General features: G+C 62.5%; 2 protein-coding genes across 2 annotated transcripts; one reads left to right on the top strand and one right to left on the bottom strand.

Moving 5' to 3' along the window:
- Positions 1–1673: 1673 nt before the first annotated feature.
- On the top strand, positions 1674–7201 carry FCHSD1 (FCH and double SH3 domains 1). Its single transcript, XM_086470779.1, has 19 exons — positions 1674–1694; positions 2050–2147; positions 2435–2480; positions 3354–3427; positions 3688–3832; positions 3911–4047; positions 4121–4184; positions 4282–4410; positions 4625–4747; positions 4841–4936; positions 5026–5133; positions 5252–5356; positions 5578–5808; positions 5896–5979; positions 6089–6245; positions 6373–6578; positions 6706–6802; positions 6897–6964; positions 7121–7201. The coding sequence occupies exons 1-19, from the start codon at positions 1674–1676 to the stop codon at positions 7184–7186; spliced, it is 2055 nt and encodes a 684-aa protein (XP_086326905.1). The 3' UTR covers positions 7187–7201.
- A 1338-nt stretch (positions 7202–8539) lies between these two features.
- RELL2 (RELT like 2) lies at positions 8540–21010 on the bottom strand. The gene is made up of 8 exons (XM_086471232.1): positions 20888–21010; positions 17378–17591; positions 15621–15686; positions 15477–15543; positions 14968–15156; positions 10264–10834; positions 8744–8798; positions 8540–8586 (listed from the first exon to the last, which is right to left on the bottom strand). The coding sequence occupies exons 1-8, from the start codon at positions 20924–20926 to the stop codon at positions 8540–8542; spliced, it is 1248 nt and encodes a 415-aa protein (XP_086327358.1). The 5' UTR covers positions 20927–21010.
- Between the last annotated feature and the right edge of the window lie 601 nt (positions 21011–21611).

Below are 21611 nucleotides of genomic sequence, written 5' to 3'. Positions count from 1 at the left end.
CTCTGCGGTGTGGCCTCTGCGCAAGCTGGGTCTGCACAAATGTCACAGGCAGGGCTGGCCCCACCGTGCGTCACCGTGACAGGCACCAGCCCCTTCCCCACTGGCACCCTTCCTCTTTCTCCTCCTGCGTCCTGCCCACGTTCCCCCTGGTGCGAGGGGCCAGACGGGAGGCGGGGAGCACAAGATGACCACCAGCCGCCACCACCACTGCCCCCCCAAGCACCCAGGGGACGTCACCGAGGCTGGGGTGATTTCCAGCCGCTGGCACGCGATGGCACGCTGCAGGGGGGGGAGGAAGCAGATGTAAGGCAGCCATCAAAAGACGACTGCGAGCTGCAGCGCGTAGGTGGAGCTGTACGTGCCCCAAGCGTGGGGCAGGAAGGCGGCAGCCGGCTCCCAGCCCGGTGACACCTGCCCTTGCCCCACTGCAGCACCCTGAGGGCACAGGGCACCCTGCCTGCCCAGGCCTGCCAGGACCAGACATCCCCAGGGACTGATCACCGTGGTCAGGCTGACAAGATGATGTCACCCTGGAGATGGGGTCACTTTGCATCATCTCATCCCGCCATCCCCTTCCTGCCACCCAAATGGGTGCTGGGTGGCCCCCGGTTCGTTTTCCCAGCTCCCTCCCGCAGCAGAGAGGCTGTAAAGGGGAATAACAGACCCGGCGACACAGCCCCAGCCCAGCCTCGCACGCATCAGGGGAACTAGGGCGTGTGCAGCTGACCCCAAAAGTGTCAGGGAAAGAGCAAGAAGGGGACAAAAGGGACATCAGGGAGAGCCATGAGCTCTGTGGGAATGACAGGCGGAGAAAAAGCAGGACAGAAAGAGAAGTGAGAGCTAAAGGGAATGGCAGGGGGGAGGGAGGCGGACAGAGGGAGCAGGGGGCAGATGGGGCAAGGGCTGGCTGGGGAGCCCTTGTGATTCCAGATGCCTCCCCCCCCAAATGCCACTGCTCAGCACCGCGCCTGTGTCCCCATGACAAGGTCCTGCCGAGCCGGGGGCTCTGCGTCCTCCATGTGACGTGGGACCCCACGTGTCCCTGTCCCTGGGGGCTGTGGCCCTGCTTACCCCACGTACCCCCACACCCCAGGACCAGTGCCCCAGCACCCCCCATCTCCCTCCCCGTGACCCAGAACCACTGCCCCCGCACCCCACGTGTCACCACATCCTGGGACCAGCACCCTGTTCGCCCTCGCCCGCAAGGACTCGGTCCCCAGCGTGTGCGGCGTCCCTGTGCCCCAGCACTCCCCATGTCCCCCTGCCAAAGCACATGGACCCCGGTGCCCTCCAGGTCCCCAACTCCCCCTGTCCCTCCCCCTTCTGCCTCCCCGTGTCCCCGGCTCCCCCCGGCCCTGTCCCAGCGCTCCGGCGAGGCGCTCAGCACCCACCACCCACCACTAGGTGGCGCGGGAGGGGCCACCGCAGGGGGCGTGGCTTAGCCTGACGCGATGGGCGGGGCTTTCGCCGACGCGTGGCTTGCCTGGGTAAAGGGGCGGGCTGGGGAGGGCGGGTCAGCCGGGAGGGGGGCGGGGCCTCGCGGAGGGCGGAGCCAAGGGCGGGGCGGGGCGGGGCCGGTCCCGGCAGTTCCGGGCTCCGCACACGCGGGGCGGTGCCGGCGGCGGCGGGGACCGGAGCGGGACCGGGGCGGGGGGGGGGGGGGGAGCGCCGGGATGCAGCCGCCGCCGCGAAAGGTGAGCCTGGGGCCGGGGCGGGGCACCGGGGCGGGTCCCGGCAGCATCGGGACCGGGGAGGCGGGACCGGGCCCTCCATCGGTGCCGGCGGACCGGGGACGGGTCCTGCTGCGGAGATCCAGTGTCGCCGCCGGCGGACCCTCACCGGGGCTGGGAAAGCGGCACCGAGGCCTGAGCGGTGGCCGCAGACCCCTGCAGCGGCACCCGGGGAGGCGGCGGGGGGCGGAGGGGCAGTGGGCACCGGTACCGGGGCCGGCGGGGCAGCGCACCCCCCCCCCCCCCGCCCCCGCAGCCCAGGCCGGCCGGGGCCGCAGCGGTCGCCGGGCGCTGAGCGGTGAGCGGTGCCGTCCCGCAGGTGAAGCTCACCCAGGAGGTGCGGGTCCACCTCCTCGAGCAGCTCTCGGGCCTGCAGGGCAAGCAGCAGCGGGACGCCGAGCTGCTGGAGGACATCAGGTAGGGTCCCCACGCGTGTCTGTGTGCGTGTGTGTGTGCGTGTCACTACAAGCTGAGACCGGCCAGCTCATCCCACACGTGTGGCAAGGGCCAGCCTGCCAGGCACGGCTCACCTTGAGCCTGCCGCGTGGAGGTCGTGGGCTCCATCACCCGCTGGGGCGGCCAGATGGGGACATCCTGGTGCGGGGTGGTGGCGGGAGGGTGGTGGCAGGGGGGTGATGGCAAGGGTGCGATCTCCTGCCCCCCTACATGGGTCCTTGCCTGCCCTGCGTGCCCTCTCCCCACAGGTCCTACAGCAAGCAGAGGGCTGCCATCGACAGGGAGTACGGGCAGGTAAGGAGGTGCCACCGGTTTCGGGACCAACGGCCCCGGGAGGCAGGAGCACCGAGCCCCGTCCTTCCCACACCGGGTGCTCCAGAGCAGGGCAGGGCCCCATGCAGGCGATGGGCACCATCGGGAATTATCCCAGCAAAGCGGGGTTTGGCCGCGCTGCACCGGCCGTGGAGGGCAGTGGCAGATGGGCTCGGCGTTTTCCCTGCCGGGGGGGCACCAGCCACATTAGGGCACCCACTGGGGTGCTTTGCTGAGCACCGTGTGGCCCAAACCTCAGGGGTTTTGGGGGCCCGGAGGGAAAACCTTGTAGGGGGATGAAACCGCTCGGCTCTGCTGACTGCTGGGTCATCACCGACAGGGCTTTGCTCTTAAATGTCAGAGCCTGGTTTTGCTCTGTGAGATGTCCCTGCAGCATCCCTCAGGGACACCCTGCAGCAGAGTTCTGTCCCCTCTTCCTGCAGCCGAGCATCATGCCACCCTGCTCCCTCTGCCTCCCCAAAGCTGGGGGGCAACCACCCACCCCAGGGTCGGGGCCTTGCTGTGCTTGGCTTTGCTGGGAGCTCCTCTACTTTCCCTCTGCAACCAATGTTCCTCTCTGGCGTCCCCTTCTTGGCCCTCAGTCCCAAAAGCCACAGTGAGGGGGCACCCCTCATGGTGGTGGCTGCTTCCTGGAAAGTTTTTCCCATGGGGAGCATGATGGGATCCCTGCTGACACCAAGCCACTGTGGGGTGTGTGTATCCCCTGCTCTGGGGACACCCATGGGGTGGGCAGCTGGTGTGGGAGAACCCAGTTTTGGCCCCAGAGCAGGACAGCAGGGTGCTGAGGTACCCAGCAGGGTTGGGGAGTGCCAGTGATGACAGGTCTGTTCGCAGGCGCTGCAGAGGCTGGCGAGCCAGTTCGTGAAGCGAGACTGGCAGCGGGGGCGCGGCGAGGCCGGCGACTCAAGGTGGGCTGGGGACAGGGACAGGGACGAGGGGCTGGGGCTGGCTGCGCCCATCCATGGCCCTCCCAGCTGGGAGATGCCTAATGCCAACCAGGATTTGGGTGTCCCGGGGATGCAGCCCTGGGTGGGATGTCCCCAAGGATGTGGTAGCCAACTCAGAGAAGACCGCAGGGGCTGGGGGTGCTGGCTGTCCTGCCTGGCATCCCCAAAAGCTGGCAGGGAGGCAGGAGACTACCCTGCCCTGTCACCCCCTGCCCCCGCAGGAGTGCAGTCGCTGTCTGGAAGGGCGTCATCGAAGGGACCGCGCACGCTGGGCAGGTCCGTGTCACCGCCTCGGAGAGCTACCGTGCCCTCGCCATGGAGACTGCCCGGACCGCCCGCCTCTCCAAGGAGAGGATGCTCAAGAAGGTACTGGGGCGAGGACACGTCCCCTGTGCCCAGGCAGTGGGGACAGCTGTGTCCCCCCGCAGCTGACACTCCCCACAGGGCATTGAGCGACTGCAGAAGGCGCAGGCGGAGCTCCTGGAGACGGTGAAGGAGCTGGACAAGGCGAAGAAGCAGTTCACCCACCTCCAGCGGAGCAGTGAGGTGGCCAAGGACAAGGCAGCCGATGTGGAGGCTCGGTGAGTGGAGGTGATGGTGTGGGGGTCCTGCCATGGCCGTGGGTTGGTCTCATGTCACCCCCAACCTTCCCAGGCTCCGGAAGAGCGACCGGAGGATATTTCACACCAAAGCCAGCCTGCAAAAACTCAGCGCCAAGGTCAGCAGTGCGGGGGACCGGCGGGGTACCCAAGCAGAGGGACATGGGGTAGTGGCCCCCACCCTGTCACCAAGCCCTGCTCTCCCCGTCCCCACAGTTCTCAGCACGGCTGGCCGAGCACTCGAGGCAGCTCGTGGGGGTGCAGAACGAGTACGGCTTTGCCCTGGTCTCTGCCACCGCCCACCTGGAGCATTACCGGCGGGTGGAGCTGCCCGCCGCCATGCAGGTAGGAGCTGCCCGCACCCCCCCTGCCTCCGCTCCCCAGGGTCCCGCACGAAGCATCCCCGATGCCACTGCGAGGGGGTCCAGCAGGGAGGGTCCTGCCAGTGCAGGGACAGGGCTGGCTGGGGGGGGGGGGGGGCGGGGGGCAGCGGTCAGGGATGCTCCTGGGGGGGATGCAGGCAGTGCCGGGGTGGGGTTCCCCACCTGCTTTCCCCCAGGCGCTGGATGGTGACCTCTACGAGCGGCTGCGGGAGCACTTGTCGACGGCCAGCCGGACGGAGGTGGAGACCTGCCGGGCCACGCGGGACTGGTTCCAGGGTGTTGTGGAGGCATCCACACGGGTAACGGCACCCATCCCGGGGGCGTGGGGGGGGGGGGGGGGGGCAGGAGAGGATGGGCAAGCCCCCCAGCCCCATACTGCTCCCCTGCCACAGGTATGCCGGGAGCAGGACCTGCTCCTCTTCCTGCAGGACCACCCTGCCTTCGCCCTGGCCCCCGAGCAGCACTTCCAGCTTGCTGGGGTGGAGGAGGTAGGTGGGGGGGGACGGGGACGAAATTATGGCAGAAGGGGCTCCGCACAGCCAGCCCCTTCTCAGCCCCCCGTGTCCTCCTTGCCCAGGTGTGCCTGCTGCCGCCGGGGGACGATGGGGCCAGCCTGGAGAAAGAGGCACGGCGCTGGGCCACGCGGGTGGCCCGGGACTGCAAAAACAAGGCACACAGTGAGGAGGTGGGTGCCGTCCTTCCCCACAGAGCACGGGCAAGTTCAAGGAGGGGCTTTCCTTGCCCTCCCCCCCCCCCCCCCCCCAGCCTCCCACCACCCTGCTGACCTGCGGGTGCCCGCCCAGGTGCTGCAGCGGCTGGAGGCCAGGCGGCAGCAGGTCCCGGAGGCGGAGGCGGCCGCCGTGGAGCGGCGGATGGAAGAAGCAAGGGAAAACATCCGGAAGGCAGAGGTGGGTCCCCTGGGCAGGAGGCTCGGGGTGGCCTTGAGGTTTGTGACCTCCAGAGAAGGGGACGCACAGGGATGGGGAGATGGGGAGGCTGGGGACGCGGCGCTGGGAATGCCCTGACACTGTGGCCACCACGCTGGGGACCAGGTGCGATGGGGCTTGCTGGGCTGCCCTTCCACCCTGGAGGTGTCCCCTTAGAACTTGACAATGTCCTCCCGCCCCAGGTCAGCCGGGTGAAGGCAGAGGCACGGCTGGCGCTGCTGCGGGCAGCGGGGCTGGATGTGGACGCGTGGCTAGCGGGGGCCACGGTGGGGGCAGGCAAGGAGGTGCCCACAGGGCTGGATCCGGCAGAGTTCGATGACTATGAGGACAGTGACGAGCTAGACGAGGATGACGAGCCCAGCCCTGCTGCCCGCACCTACCCCTACACTTGCCGGGTGATCTTTGGGTACCAGGTACGGCCATGGCTGCCTGCCCCTCACCCTGCCTGCCCAGGGCCAGCACGCCAGCCTCCTTGCCACTTTGTCCCCTGTCCCCTGCAGGGCTGCCAGGCAGACGAGCTGTCCATCACCCAGGGCGAGGAGCTGGAGGTCATCGAGGACGGTGACGCAGAGGAGTGGGTGAAGGTGGGAGCAGGCTGAGCCACTCCCATGCTGGGCGTGACACATTTCAGAGGTCCCCAGGACTGTCCCTGCCCTAGGGGCTGGGATGATCACATGTTTTCTGCCCCTTCAGGCTCGGAACAAGGCAGGCCAGGTGGGCTATGTTCCCGAAAAGTACCTGCTGTCCCTGGGTGGTGAGCCGGGGGTCGGGGCCGGCCCCCCAGGACCCTCTGCCCTGCACCGCCAGCTTTCCAGCATCATGGCTGCGGAGCTGGTGCTGGAGCCCGGAGGTGGGTGCTGGGGTGTCACCTCCCCTGGGAAGGGGGACAGATGCATGGGGCTAGTGCCTAGGGGATGCTGAGCCCCTGCAGTAGCAGCACCGGGGGGTGCTGAGCCCCCACCCCACCCTCCCCACAGCCTGGCTGGTGCGAGCCCTGTACGACTACGAAGGGCAGAGCCCGGAGGAGCTCAGCTTCCCCGAGGGGGCCATCATCCGGGTGCTGCCCCGCGCCCCCGGCGAGGTGGATGATGGCTTCTGGACAGGCGACTTCGATGGCCGCATCGGTGTCTTCCCCTCCCTGGTGGTGGAGGAGCTCACCGGGGGCCACGGGCCAGCTGGGCAGGTCAGCGACGGGGAGGGTCACCGTGTCCCTTCGGCATGGGGCAGCCCCCCCCCCATCTTGTGCCGTGGCTGCCGGTGGCTGGACACCCTCTCTGCTGTTCCCACCCTTCTTGGCTTTGTCTTCGCAGGAGCTGCCGTCGCCGTCCCCACCGCCCTTCTCCCCTCCTGGCCTCGTCCCTGGGACCAGTCTGGCCCCCAGCCTGTCTCCTGAAACGCCACTGGGAGGTGGGTGTCGAGGGGGAGGGGAGGCTGGGAAAGGGGCCGGGGGGGGGGGGGTGGTGCATGCAGCGAGCCAGGCTGAGCTGCTCAGCCCTTCCAGACTGCAGGCAGGATGGCACGGGCAGCGGGCAGAGCTCTCCAGACCTGGCAGCCACCCGCCTCCGGCCGGTAAGCCAAACCACAGCGGTGCTGTGCCCCCCAAACCTGCCCGAAGCCCTCCTGTGATGGGGGACGGTGCCACCCGTGTGCTTTGGGGGGATCTGAAGGGGGGGGCGAGTGGCCTCACAGCCTGTTGGTGCTGCTTCCCCTCTCCTCTCTCTACAGCTCCGCGCACCCCCGCCGCCGCCGGGCAGAGCCCCTGAGCCCGATCCTGAGCTGCACTTCAGCTGACCCTGCGGGATCCCCCATCCCTCCCCACTCCCCAAAAAGCTTTGCCCAAGCGAGCTGCCATGGGTTGCTGTCCCAGCAGCAGGGGCTGGTGCTGCCCCGTGCCCTGAGCTGGTCTCTCTGGGGCCGCATCCTGCCCAGCGCCGCTTGTCTCCCTACAGAGCACAGGGCATCCTGGCCGCCCCTTTATCAGGGTGCTCGGTGCCGTGGCTATGCCCCACCTCACCCGGCCTCCTGCCTGGCATCGCCCTGGTTCCCCGAGGGGGCTCAGCCCTGGGGCCCTGCCTGCCCCCCCAGGCATCTCCCTGCAGGCAGGGCCGGGCGGGTGGGGGGCTGTGCCCCAATAAAGCCAGTTGACTCTGCCGAGGGGTTCAGCAGCTTTAATGGTTTTAGCTCGTCTATGTACAGTGCGGTTACACACCAAAGCTCGCCGCGGGCACTGGGGCTGCCCGCTGGCCTGGCCGGGGTGCGACCCTGCCCCCAGGGCAGGTTCCGGCCCCTCCTGTGCTGAGATGGGGCTGGAAGCTCCTCTCTCCGCCAGCGTCTCCCAGGGACCTGCAGGGTCCTTCGCTGGTGCAGGATTTGTGCCTGTGACGGCTCTGCGTGGCAGGAGTGCCCAGGGGGGGCTGTGCTCTGCGGTGAACGTGCCAGATGGGTGGGGGGGTGCTGCCCCCCGCCCCGGGGGGCTCCAGGCGCTGCCTCCATCCCTGCCCCTCCCTGCAGCCCCCTCTGATGCATCCTTCCCCCCAGTGCCGGGGGGCTGCAGGGGCCAGGGGGGGCAGCAGGGACTGGATGCTGTCCTGCTCTTGCCAGGCCCAAGGGTCCTCCTGGGGAGGATTCTCCAGGGCGGGTGCGGTGGGTGGGAGTCGGGTACCTATTGCCAATGGGATGAGGTCTGGCGCCGAGCGCGGTTGTCTGTAACGTCGGCGCGTCGCTCTGGCCATGCCAAGCACGTAGCTGCCCACCCGGGGCTGGGGCCGGCTGCCCCGCGGTCCCCCTGCAGCAGAGCCCCCAGCCCGGCCGTGCACCTCCCAGCCACACTCCAGCCGGGAGCGGAGAGGAGCTGTGGGGAGAGGGGCAGGATGGGGCTTGTCCCTGCAGCCATGGCATCACCCGCCAGCTCAGGCTGCCCTGGCCTCGGGCCTGCCCAGAGCCGGCATGGCCGGCAGCCCTGCCCGTGGCAGGACACTTGGGCAAGGGGACCTGTCCCCACAGGACCCGGTGCCTTGGGAACCGATCCTTTTGGAGAAGGGGTTCACTCTCTGTCCGCCACCTGGCTGTGACTGGGGCAGTGCCTTCCCCCCCACCCTCTCCACCCTGACCCTGGACATCGCCCCAGGGACCGGGGACGAGCACTCACGTCACACAGTCGCTCCTCGGTCTTGCACCACGGCGATGGGCTCCTGCGGGAGGGAGGAGGGGTGTGGATGTCAGCACTCTCGTAGGAGCGAGGGAGATGGGACGGGACAGGGCCTCTGTTGTCCCCAGCAGTCGTGCACACGCAGGTGTGCACAACCCCGCTGAGGCTCCAGGAGCTGACTACAGATCAAGCCCAAGCACCTGCAGGACGTGTTGAGCAGCAGCTAACAACCCTCATGGTGGCCCTGCCTGGGACCTGAGGGACAAGGGATCGTCCAAGCAGCACCAGGGCTTGGTGGCAAACATCCCGGTGAGGTCCCATCAGTGTTCTCCTAGGACCTTGTGTCCTGGAGACTGCTGAAGCGACACCCCAATGCCCGGCACAGGGTCTGAGGCGAGAGCCTGGCACCACAGAGGGGACAGATGAAGAGGAGTCCAGTGTCTCTGGACTTGTCTTTCTTGTGAATCTTTCCCTGGAGCTCAGAAGGTCCATGACCATCTCCCAAGGTGTGGTGAGCCATGGGAGAAAGGATGACCTGTTGCCCCTTCTCCAGGTCTCTGGAGAAGAGCTCGTCAGTTCTGGCTGCCATGGCTGCCGCGGGCTGCCCTTCTCTGTAAAATGGCTCAAACCTCCAACCTGGCCACCAGAAAGCAGAGGGACACAATAAACACAGCATGTTCCTGCTTTTTCCTTAGTCTGCATTTAACTAGGCACCTTTCCCCAGCCTCACCTTGGTAGGGTGACACCACACCAGGGGACTTCCCCCGGGCCCCTTCCATGAAAATCATCCTTCTGCAACTGCAGAACCATGGGTGAGCGTGTGAGTGAGTGAACGAACACATCGGGTGTCGGCTACCACCCCCGCCAGCATCATTTGCTCGGTGGTAACAGCCTAGAGGCAGCAGCAGGGAGCAAATCCCCCAAATCGGGGACCATCAACGGCCAAGCAGATGGTATCCTTGCCAGTGCTGCCCTGGAGCTCTCTAGCACCTCCAGGAACATGGTTGGGTAGAGAGATTGGGAGATACTGGGGTGCTGAGAGCCCACCAGCTCTGCTGTTCTCCTCTCTGAGCACAGCCAGCACCAGCGCTTCCAGGGCAAGGAAGAACAACCAAGAAGCAAACAGCCAGTTGGCTTCACCGTTTCCTAGCCTTCAAGGGAAGAAAGGGTCCTGGAGACGTCTGTCCCTGCCTGCACGTTGCTGGCCATATTGAGCCCCAGCACTGCAGCTAAGCTACGGTTTTGGGTAGACTGAGCTATGTGCAGCAGCAGAGTTCCCCCAGGTCAAGAAAAAGTGGTCCCAATGGATGTCCCCAAAGAGCCCAACCACAAAGAAAACCGCACCCCTTGCCGGAGGGGCAGCTGGCAGCAGGTCTGTAGCATCTCCTGTGCAAGTCAACCAGCGGACCTGCCCTTTCCCCACGGTGCGGGTACCAGCAGGGTGGGAACTGTCACAGTGACTCTGCACGTCCCAGACATTAGGAAACAGCTGGGAAAATGCCATCAAGAAGGGTAAGCAGGAACAGGGTGGGCAGGACAGGGCAGGTTCCACAGTCAGCCTGGCACCAGCCTCAGTTCGCCTGTCCCTGCTGCACAGCTCGTGCCGCTGTGCTTGCGCTGGTTGATCTTGTCGGCAGCAGGACGTGAGGTGCCGTGCCACAACCCTTCAAACCCTCCACCCCAGGGTACCACACGGGGACAAGGAAGAGGAGGAACCTACCTGCTGCCCCACGACCTCTGCTCCAGGCTGTTGTCTGTTGCTGTCGTCCCTTGCGAACTCGTCAGCCTGTTCGTGCAGACTCAGGCTCCCGTGAATATCTGACACTTCATCTGCTGACCCCAGTCCGGTCTCCTCCAGGTAGATGCTGGCTCCTTCCTGCACCAGCTCTCCTGGGATACTGGGACTCGACCCTCCCAGCACCCGATGGCTCAGGAGCTTCCGCTGGCGGCTTGCGCTCCCGGGAGCAGTGCCAGCATCCTGCAGCGAGCCTGCCCCACCGGAGCCCTTGCCTGCCCGGCGGCTGTCGCGAGTGCCGGAGCTGGCTGGTGTGTTCGGGGCTGGGGTGGTGGAGCGGCTCTGCTCCCCACCTTTGCCACTCTGGGCACCTTTCTGGACGGCTCCGTTCTGCAGGCCCCCCGTGGGGACAGTCCCATTGCGAGCCCGCTCCCGCTGGAGCCGGTCGCTGCTGTGCTCCAGCTCCTCCGTGCTCAGCTCCCGGCTGCCATCGGGCAGGGGACCGTCCTGCTGCTCATGGAAAGCGGGTTTCTTCCCGATGTGTGTGACACGAAACCTGCAGTGGGGGCAGGACAGATCAAAATCCTTTCCCTCTTCTCCACCAGCTGTATTTCCAGCTTTCCCGCACCTCCAGCCTGCGGTCTCCTCTCTTGGTCATCATCTGGTGCTGATCTCCAGACCCATTCAACACCACCGACCCCCACTCCAGCCCTGCCCCGACTGACTTAACCCCATTTGCCCTTCATTTCTGGCAAAATGAATAGAAAGAGAAGGATGAAAAGGTCAATCCAAATGTTGTCTGGTGCAGACCCTGCCAGCCTGTCCTCCCTGCAGCTCTTGGAAATGCTCAGAGATGCAACCTGGAGGAACAGGAGCTTGTACAGAAACTCAGGTGTGATTCAGAAGGTGAAATGCAAACTGGCTAAGCCTGATGAGGAAGGGATGGCCATGCAGAGCTGCATAGGCACTGCACTTGGTGACTGATTGCCATCAGGAGAATAAGAGCCAGTTTTTGGCAGACAATGTACCCAAAGTGAGGGCAGGGACAGGGTTCCAGCAGAGTGAGCTATATTTAGGTACAGGGATCAATGGCAGGAGGAGTTGTTTGGCTAAAATCCACCAGATCACATTTTCCACCATCCCCTGGAGTGATGGGTGGTACCTAGTGGTTCACCAAGGTTCACCATGTACCAGGTAACAGCTCAGAGCTCCAGGGTAGGCAGGAGAACAGCTGCAGAAGTTGGTCTGACACCCTCAAAGGGTGTGTTTATAATCAGAGGTGGTGCAATATTGCACGTGGGGAGAAGAGAGGTCAGGGATCTACCATAGCTGTGTGATTTGTGACGGGTAATGCATAGGTAAAGCCTAAATGTCTGAATTGCAAGCGAGCTGGTTATGATTAACGCTGTGACTCCTCTTCACAAGCAGTGCAAGCCGCTGCTGGACCAGCGGATGGAAAACCTCTTCCACGGTGAGCTGGTGTCCACCGGCCAAAGAACGCTGATCCCAGCACAGAGACCTCATGCAGCCTGTGACTCACCCAGCAGCCGCTCTCCCTGCACTTGAGTCACACGTGGAGAAGCTGCAGACAGCCCCAGCTCTGCTGAGCTTCGGCTGCGAGTCGGCATCAGGGCAGAATGCCATTTCAGCAGCTGAGTTCAAACGCTGCTGGGGTTGATGGAACAAGACCCGAAGGTCAAGCGCGTGGCAGCGCAGCCATTCTGAAGGAAGAAGCTGAGAAGAAAGGTCCAAGAGATAAGAACAGATGCCAGATGAGATGCCAGAGATGAAGGAGCCCATCACCAGGCTGAGAACCAGGTGGCTGTCTGTGGGTGGTAAAGACCCCTCAGCACTGCAGTCAGAAATGCCGCTCATGATTGGAAGGGTCAAGATGAGAAATGCTCCAGCTCCGGAGAGGGTACCCACAGGGCTACTTGGGTCAGGCCATGCAGCAGCAAATGTGGCCTTTCAGGTCCGTCCAGATATTTGGAGACAAGGCACCAGCGCTGCGATTTGGGAAGAACCAAAGAACATTCCAGTCCTAAAGAGGGATAGGCAGGAGGCACAAGTGGTAGGATCATTTCTTGGAAATGCCATTGAGCTGGAAGAGCCAGGAGGGCATTCAAAGGAGCAGGCAGGCTTTGGACTGGTGGGGGCACAGGAGGTAACATAACCAACCTCTGGGCGGTGGAGGGAAAGGCAGGAGAGCGCTGGCTGTCTGCCTAGTCAGCAGCACTAAGGCGTTTGATTCAGTAGAGCGAGACACGCTGCGGCTGATGGGGCTGAGGGCAGAGGGTCAGATGCAGATGCTTCCGTGGACAAGTTCTGCCACTGACAACAACTGGTTTAGGGGAAGCCCTAAGATAAATGCTAAATCGTTCAATGATGTAAGAGTACAGATCTTACAATCCTGATTACATCAGAAGTATAGAATAATTTAGGTGTGAAAAGCCATCGGGAGGCCTCCAGTCCAACCCTTTGCCTAAAACCGGACCACCTCCCACCCTCAATCAGGTTGCCTTGGGGCCTGTCGAGTCACGTTTTGGAAATCCCCAGGGATGGATTCCCCCTCCGCTCCTCTGGGCCTTGTCTCAGGTCTGCACCATTCTCGTGGTGAAAGAGTTTTTCCTTACGTCTTTTCTGGATTTCTCTTGCTGCAACTTGCGGCCCTTGAGTCTTGCCCTTCCCTGTGCGTTTCTGAGAAGAGTCTAGCTCTGTCTTCATTTAAATGCCCCCCACCCCTCTGAGTAGTTTTAGAGAGCAATTTGATTCCCCCCCTCATACTTCTTCAGGCTAAACAAACCCCGTTCCCTCGGCAGCTCCTCACATGCCACATGCTCCAGCCCCTGATAATCTTGGTGGACCTTCACTAACCTCACTCCTTTCCCCTCTTTTAGCAATGAGCCTGTGCCTACCAGACGCGGACCAGACTCAGTCAATGAGCTGCAGGTTATAGGGAAGGGGGCTGGACTCTCAACCTCTGTGTCCGAGACAGAAGCAACATTTAAAAAAAAAAAGAGAACAAGACCTGAGGATTGTGACAGAAGAGGCGGGTTAAAGGAGCTTTTATATGTAGGATCAGTCATAAGTCAAAGTATTTCATGCAATCAAGATAGTTGTAGTAAATAAGACACAGCAAGGGCAGTCCCAGAAAAGTCATCCAGGATCTGAAAGAGCAAAGGGGCCAGCTTGCAAATGAGAACCACGATTTGGAGGTAGTTTTGTACCTCATGGGCACATAGGCCCCTTAGCAGCTGGACCTCGTACCAACTAGATTCAGGAAGTGGAAACTTTTGAAATACAACCCTGGAGGAATATAATGACTGACCCATGGAGAAGGCTGATGTGACATGGGATATTAACAACGATAAAGAGAGAAAACCAAGATTTGAGGGAAGGTGCCTTTAGGAAAGGAGGCCGTCTTCTCCAGCACTCAGGTGAGCGAGAGGTGAGTGAGAAGAGCGTGGACAAAGGACCCAGAGGACTGGATGGAGCTGGGCCCCAGCCAGGGAATGACATTAGCCTTGAACATGCAACTGTGCAGAGATCTGGCTTACTAAACACCACCACCAAGGACAGCTGACAGCAACAGGCAGAGCAGAAGCCAGAAGCTGTCAGTCTCCAGAAGGTGTGATCTTAGCCGCCGTTCAGCATGGGGAGGTCAGGCGTGTCTCTCCTCTTCTCCAGTTCCCCACAAAGCCCCCAATCCACCTCCCTACTGATGGTGGAAAACCCCGCACCCCCTGATGCCCTCTCTGGCCTAACATTGCTGTGAAAGGACCGTCTCTCTGGACCACAACATGCAGATTCATCAAGGCTCAGGCCCTGAATGAAGACCCGCTGCAGGATCTGAGCACAGCAGAGCTTTGTGTCTCACCAGGGTGGCCACCCAGAGACCAGCAATTGCTTGTCACCCTGCCCCAGTCACCACCGCAGTAGGGAGCTGAGCCCTGGAAGACTTTGCTAAAGGTCTTGTGCATGCTAAACCTTCCTGCTGGGGAACTGGGCAACCTGGGCAAGACTACAGATGGCACTAAATGTTACTGACTACGCAGAGACCACAGGAAGCTCAGGAAGTCCCTTGAGGTGAGACCAGGTGGGGACTGGAATAGTATTTGTGGGAAGTATCAGGTCCACTCCCCTGTTCTTATATTCCTGCCATGTCACCTAATTACAGTGATTATTGGAGGCAACGATCTGAAGGAGCACAGCCACTCTTTCATTCTGACGGTGGTGGCTGGTAGCTTGTACCTAGGACCTGCTATCACCTCTTCCTCCTCCTAATGAGACCCCTAAAACCTCGGGTCACTGCCCTGTTGGGCAGCAAGAGCCCTGCTCACACATAGCTGGGACAGCAGGCTTTGAAAGGACATGGATCTGGGGCTCTGCCCAGCACTGAGTCAGCAGGACAACCCAGGCTTGAGTCACCTTCCTGGAGAAGGAGGGCAGCCACCGCTGCATCACAGCCTACCACGTACCACAGGCATTTCCAGGGGCGAGAGGCACCTGGGTCCAAAGGACTCCCAGCTGCAGAGCTACTACTGGGGCGCCTAAATGGGGAAGAGCAAGAGGGTGCCTGGCGCGGGGCAAGTGGGGAAGGTGCGAGGAACAGGGGAAGTGAGAAGGCTCTCCGTGATGCTTGCTCCATCAGAGCAGGCGGGCCATGACTGGCAAGACTCGTTTAAGTACCTGCCCACTGAGAAGACGGTGGTCTCTCCAGGATGCATCCTGCCTTTGCCATCCTTGGACCGTCCTTGCCGATGCAGTGGGTGCCTCTTCCTCTTGCTGCAGTGGATGCAGGGGGCCTGCGTGGAGCCCAGATGCACCGTGTGGTGGTGTGGTGGGCCTCCATCCTGACTGTTACGGTGGGGACAAAGGCTGCAACAGGAGAAGGACATGACAGGTCGTGTGACCTGGAGGAGGCTCGCCCACCGTGGTGCAGCCTCACTGCAGCAAGCCCTGAAAAGTAGCAGCTCTGGAGGGGACCTCCTGTGAGGACAGGAATGAGGAAGATATATTCCTCTTGACAGTGAGGTGAAGAGCTCATCACAGTCCTTGGGGGAGCAGGACTTACTCTTGGGAAGATGCTTTACAACAAGCTGGAAAGGGGCTGGCTGCCAAGTCTCCAGACCCATGTGATACCCAAAGGCTGCTCCCTTACTCTGCAGGAGCTACAAGCTGATACAGGCTTCCCTCACCTGGGCACTGGCACTGGGATGTCCCCTTCATTGTCCCCCAGCATCTCCTTGAGGGCTTCTGCATTTGCTGAAGAGAAAGGAAAAACGGAATGCATCAGCCAAAGCAGTCAGCACATCTCCAGGCCAGCCCTAGGAAATGCCCACCTTCATTTTGGATGATGCATCTCACAATCTTCTCCACAGTGTCCTCATTCAGCTCCTCCTCTTCATCTGAAAAAAAGAAAACATGGCACTGAGGGCTAGGATTCAGACACTCAGCTCACCAGTCCCTCTCTAGGAGCAACCATGTGGACAGAGAGGTTGGAGAAGCCTCGTGTCCCCGGTCACACTGAGAAGCCCCCGGGGAGCACCAGATCCCTCACCCTGAAAAAGAAATGGCTAAAATGTCAGCCATGTGTGCAGGGAGATGGCGGTTGCGTTGCTCCTTCAGAACCAGAGAGCATCAGGAGAAACAAGTGGGAAGCACGCTCAAAACAACTCAAAAGAGGAGGCTTCTCGTGGGGACAGTCCAGCCCTGGAGCCCCTGGGTGCAGGATGCTGTGGGTGCTGAAAGTCTCCAGAGGTAAACGGGATAAGTTCACAGAAAAGAAACCCACTGGGTCCTGTTAAATATGGAGAAGCCATCTCTGATGGAGAAAACCCTGGAGCTACATACTGTTAGAAGCTTAGAATATGCTGGGGGAGCTTGGCCCAGTGTCTGCTCCGCTGGGGTGTTCATCCCCAGCATGCATCGCAACCTGCTTCTGGCCACTGTTGGAGGCAGGAGGTTTGGCTGGCTGGCCCTTCAGCCCAGGCTGCAGTGTTATATATTCCTGTGAGCAGGTCAGAGATGTGGTCTGGCAGGCAGCTGTCTCAAAGAGCATGGTCAGGGGCTGCTGCTGCGTTCCTGGAAGCCCACAGAGATGTTTCCCTGGCTTGTGGCAACTCCAGCAGGCAAAGACAATCCTGGAAGGTTGAGACACTGTCTCCATGTCACATGCAGCCAAGTCACTGAAGCCAGAGGAGCATATCCAAGGCCACCTGGAAGCTCCCGCTGCATCCACGGGGCAGCTGGGGAAGGCAGGTTTCCCTCCTGTGCACAAGAAGTGACAGCAGGAGGTGCTGACCCTCCTGAGCGCTGACGGTGGCACAGAGGAGCAGGAGGAGTTATGTAGCACCCTTTGGCCATTTTCAGGTAAGGAAGCAGCTCGAGGAAGGTGTCTTCTGCGTTTCAGCAGAGCCTCATGAAACGACCGAACAACAGAGCTTGCTTGGACTGAGCTCTGGCTTGCACCCGTGCTCAATGCTGCACTGACTTCCCAGTCCTACTACCTGAGAGCCAGTTACGGTGGGCTGAAGCTATGGAAAAAATCCCTAAATGTCCCCTTCCAGTGCAGGGCCAAGATCCCAATTCCTTTAGGCTGCATGAGCACAACAGGGACTAGAAGAGGACATGACCTTTAGCAGGCACCAAGCTGGTCCCATGGCAGAACTCCTAACACCAAAGGGGCAGAGGGACAGCTCATGCCCTGGGTGGAGGATGCTTTGCTTGTAGGGGACATGGGTTATAATTCAGGCACTGGGGATTTGGCAGGGTTTGGCCATTCATCAGTATTATCTTTTGGTGATAATGCCACTTCAGCAAGGGCCAGATGCTGGTTCCTACCTCCCTGGCACCACCAGCCTTCAGCAGCCTGCGGAGCCAGCAGATCAGAGGGCTCTCTGGGCAGCACGGTCCTGATTCCCGGGCAGCGTTGCGCTGCTCTGACTGCCCCATCCCTTTTTCCCAACCCAGTGCATGTGACAGGTAACCCTCCCACCCCCAGCCTGCATCCCAGAAGCATGTTTAAGGAGCTTTGGTCCATGCCAGGTGAAAGACAGCACCCGAGCCCCCACGGAGCCCCCATCGCCCCAGCACTCACGGGCCTGGAGCTCCGCCAGCACATCTTTGTTATCTGGGTCGAGCTCGTCCCTGAAAGTCCGGCACCGGTAACCCTTCTTCTTCAGGACATGACAGATCAGGAAACCCACCAGCCCCATGATGAAGAAGACAAGGACGAGGAGGAAGACCATAGACAGGCTGTGCTGGGGGTCTGACTCCCCATCGTCGGTGCTGTTCTGGTCTGACATGCGGATCTAGGAGAAGGGGGAAGGCGGATCAGAGACCCCGGTGCTCACCGCCCCCCCCCCCGCCCCCCTCTTCAGGCTCCCCTTGCCCATCCTCCTCTTCCTCCTGACCATCTTGGGCTAGAGCCAGCTCCCTGCCCCGGGTGGGCTGCCAAGGGCTCATCTCTCGCCCCGCGGAGTCCGGTGTGTGGCGGGGGGCCGTGGGGAGGCTGCTCGGCGCGTTCTCCCAAGGACATCCCGGCAAGAGGCAGCCCAAGGGCAGCGGCGGCAGCGGCAGCATCCCCGCAGGCCGGCCCGGCGCCGGGCTCCTTGTGCTCCCCTTATCCCTTGCAAGCGGCTTCCCAAGGGCACGGCTCCCCCCCCTCCCCCGGCCTCCCCCGGGGCTCTGCGGCGGGCGGCATCACCCCGCTCGCCCTTGCGGGAGGATGAGCATCCATCCCGCCAGCCATCCCCCCCCCCCCCCGGCATCGCACCGCGCCGCACCGCGCCGGCCCGCTCCCCCCCGCACCCCCTCGCTACTCACGGCCGAGGGCCTCCGCCGGCAGCGGCGGGGCGGGCAGGGCGGGCAGGGCGGGCAGGGAGCCGCGGCAGCCCGGGCTGGCGGAGGGCCGAGCCGGCCGGCAGCTCCCGCATCGTCCTCCCGCAGCACCGAGCTGGCTCCCTCCGCCCCGGCTCCCCTGGGCTTTTCCCGGGGACGGGGGGTGGGGGTGGGTGGCTCAAAGCTCGGCCGCCCGCTCGCCGGCTCCGCTCGCCGGCTCCGGCAGGGGCTCTCCCCGGGTTGTCGCCTGTCCCCGCTGCTGCGGCGGTACCTGGGCCTGCGGTCCTCCGCAGCGCTCTCCTCTTCACCTTCACCTGCCTCCTAGCAACCCCGCATCCCCGCGGCTGGGGACCGCGGCGAGCATCCTCTGCCCCCCCCCCCCCCCCCCCCCCCCTCCCTCGGCTCCCGGTCGCCTGCCTTCCTCGGGAAGGAGCCAAGCTGGTGCCTGGCTGCCGAGGAGAGCACCCTCCTGCCCCGACCCCGGGAAAATCTCTCCGAAGCCGTTTCAGCGGACCAAGGTGCGGAGGGGAGCTCAGGGAAAGGCCGGCGGCTGCAGCGGGGAGCGAACGGGAGGGCCGCTCAGGGAAGCCGGCGCTGGCAAGCTGCTGCCCGCCGCGGGGTGAATAACCTTGCCCGCACGCAGGCGGGCCCCGATTTCCCCTGGCACCCCTGCTTTCAGAAGCTCTTGGCGATTTTTAAAGCGCTGAGCTGTGGCGTTTGGAGGGCAGAGGGGTGGAAATGGGTCTCGGCAAGACCAGGACTGGTCCCACGCTGGCGTGTGTGGGGGAGGAGAGGGGTGCAGGCACCCACCCCGTGATCACAACACCGAGGAGATGGTCGAAAAGGAGCCCCGGGAGACCCCACAGCCCAACCACCTGCCCAGGCCAACTGTCTCTCCCTCCTGCCTGAAAATGGGACAGCTAAACCATCTGAAATCTCCAGCTGTGGTGGTCCCATGACCTCCTTCTCCATCTCTGCCACATTATCCTCACTCTGGGAGGCTTCAGCCCACTCTCCTTTGCTACTGGCAATTAGGCTTGCTGCTCTCCACCCTTTGCCCACCTGCCAATTCTCCACCCAGGCCTTGAGAAGAACAGGCAACCCTTGAAATCCCTCCCACCCCATCTCTATTGAAGTAAGTGCCTATCTAGCAACACATTAATTTGTGGGAATTACCCCACCACACTCCGTGTTACTGTGAGGCAACCTGCAACTCCTCCAGGCTTTCAACTATGCGATGATGAGGGCTCCAGTCCCTCTCCACAAGTGGCCAAGAGTCAACTCTCAGGAGCCCACGAGCCTCCTCCATCACCGTGACTTCAGGAGGTCGCTGCGTCGGAGGTGCTACCCACCTGTCTGCTGTCCAGGCAGGGAGACAGGCCCTAAAATGGATCAACTATTGCAAGACAAGACCACCGGCAGCAAGTCTTATTCCTCCTGCCATGCATTGCTAGCGCCACAGGAGAGCAGAGGTCTCCTGATGCTGGACCAACAAGCTGCAACATCATACGAGTCTCTGCTAATCAAGACCTTAAAAGGCAGTTTACTCCTTGCCTTTGTTTCTTTGAAGAGGGGGACCTCACAGCTCTGGGTTTCTGCAGAGCCCTGAGGGGGTGCAGTCATGGTGAGCTTGTTCCCGTTTTCCTCGTGCCCACGCACGCTGTCCTGCACAATAAATCGCTCTTTCTCCTCCCGGCGTTCCCGCCCACCCCACGCATTGCTGCACCCTACCCCCCTTCCAGCCTTCAGCCGTGCCAGGCAAAATGAGCCCACACTGCCCAGCCTTCCCTGCTTCGAGGGAAGATTCCCATTTTCCCACAGCCTCTGGCGTCGAAGCATTTCCACAGCAGGGGACAAATCCTGGCCTCGGCAGGGTGAACCGGGAGGAGGAGGAGGCTCTGCTACCATCAAGCTGCTCCCACCCGGCTCTGCAGCTGGGCTATCCCAGCCAACAGGGTTCCTCTTCCTGGTGCTCCCCCCACAGGCACCACATGCCCTCGGTCTCCATCCTGCTCCAGCCTCAGCATCCCTCTGGGCTGCTCGCCACTCGTCCCACTGCAGGACCCCGTTAGCGCTTTAATGGCCAGACCATGAGCCTTGTCCCACACAGCGCCTCACAGGGGACCCTCCCAAAAAAAAGACACCACAGCTCCCCTCTGCCCCGGGACCAGCCAGCCTTGTAGGCGTGAATCCACGCAGCTGAGCTCTCCCTCCCAAACAGGCTGCCCCGTGTCCACCTTGGCCAGCGGGGATGGTCGCCACGTGGGGCTGAGCCCCACACCACGGCGGGGAAGTGCAAACACGGCTGCGGGCTGGATGTCCGTGGGGCGTCCAGAAGCCGGGCTCTGCGTCCTCTGCCCGCTGCTGACCCCCTCCCAGCTCCTGTCCCCATCCTGTGCCACCCCACCAGCCAAGGCAGCGCAAGCTGGGACACAAGGGCAATCCGGCCAGCGCTGTGCGTCAGGCAGCTGCCTGCTTGCTGCCTGCCCGCTGCACTCACCACCGCCATCCCCCTGCCCTTCCTCCCTGGGTCACCCACTCAGGGCTCCCTGGTGGGTGCGGGTGTGAATCCTGGGGGGGGTCCTTCGGAGGCTTCGCTTCCCTCTCGTGACATTGCCTGGAAAGCCCTTTAAATTTTAAGCCACTGAGTCGAGATGTGGCCAGGGAGGGAGGGGACAGAGCCACCAAGGAGAGGGTGGAGGGACAGCAGCGTCCCCCATCGCCCCGTCCCACGGTTGGCTACGGTCCCAGCGTATCGCCACGTTACCTCTTGTCCGCTCTCTTCCCACACCTCCTCCGCAGCCATTACAACAGACGTCACCCCACGAACAATGCGAACGCGCCCGCCTGGGGGATCGTCCGCCCTGGTCCCGCTGGTTGTCCACGTGGCAGCTAAACGGGCCAGATTGTCCGGCTCCGGCAGTCCCACGGGCAGGCTCCTCCTGGGGTCTCTGCTACGGCGCTCAGCCCAGAAATTGCCATTATCTCTGCAGAACTGCTGCATCCCGTCGTGTCAAACTTCTCCCTGAGTCTCAAGCCCGTATTTAAGTTTTTCAAACATCCCCAGCAAGCTAATGGCCTTTAAACCACAGAGTGTTTTCGCTCTCTGAGTACAAAGAGCATCTAAAAATATCCCTCTCCAACGCTTTCTCTCCACCGCTCCAAGACCTGTGGAGATGCCCAGAGCAGCGACCAGGTTCCAGAGAGCGAGCTCAGCCAGCAAAGCGATTCCCGCTGGAGGCAGGGATGTGTTTCCCCCTTCCTCGCCCCTTTTCCCCAGCCAGGTGCCTCGGCTGTGCTGCTCTGGCAGCCCCGTGGCCCCGGCTGGACGCTGCCCGGTGGCAGCACGGGGTGAGCGTCATGCCGAGGGAGCAGCCCCTGCCAAGACGTCAGCGCACTCCAGCGCTTGCTGCTGCGCCCTCGGTGTTCGGCGCGTTTCAAGCCTATTTATCGAAGATGGTTCGTGCCGGCCTCGGTGCTCACTGGGCCAG

This window comes from Leptosomus discolor, chromosome 10 (assembly GCF_034619465.1).
Source record: "Leptosomus discolor isolate bLepDis1 chromosome 10, bLepDis1.hap2, whole genome shotgun sequence".
In the NCBI taxonomy this organism is placed as follows: Eukaryota; Metazoa; Chordata; class Aves; order Leptosomiformes; family Leptosomidae; genus Leptosomus; species Leptosomus discolor.
This window is presented reverse-complemented; position numbering and strand designations above follow the sequence as displayed.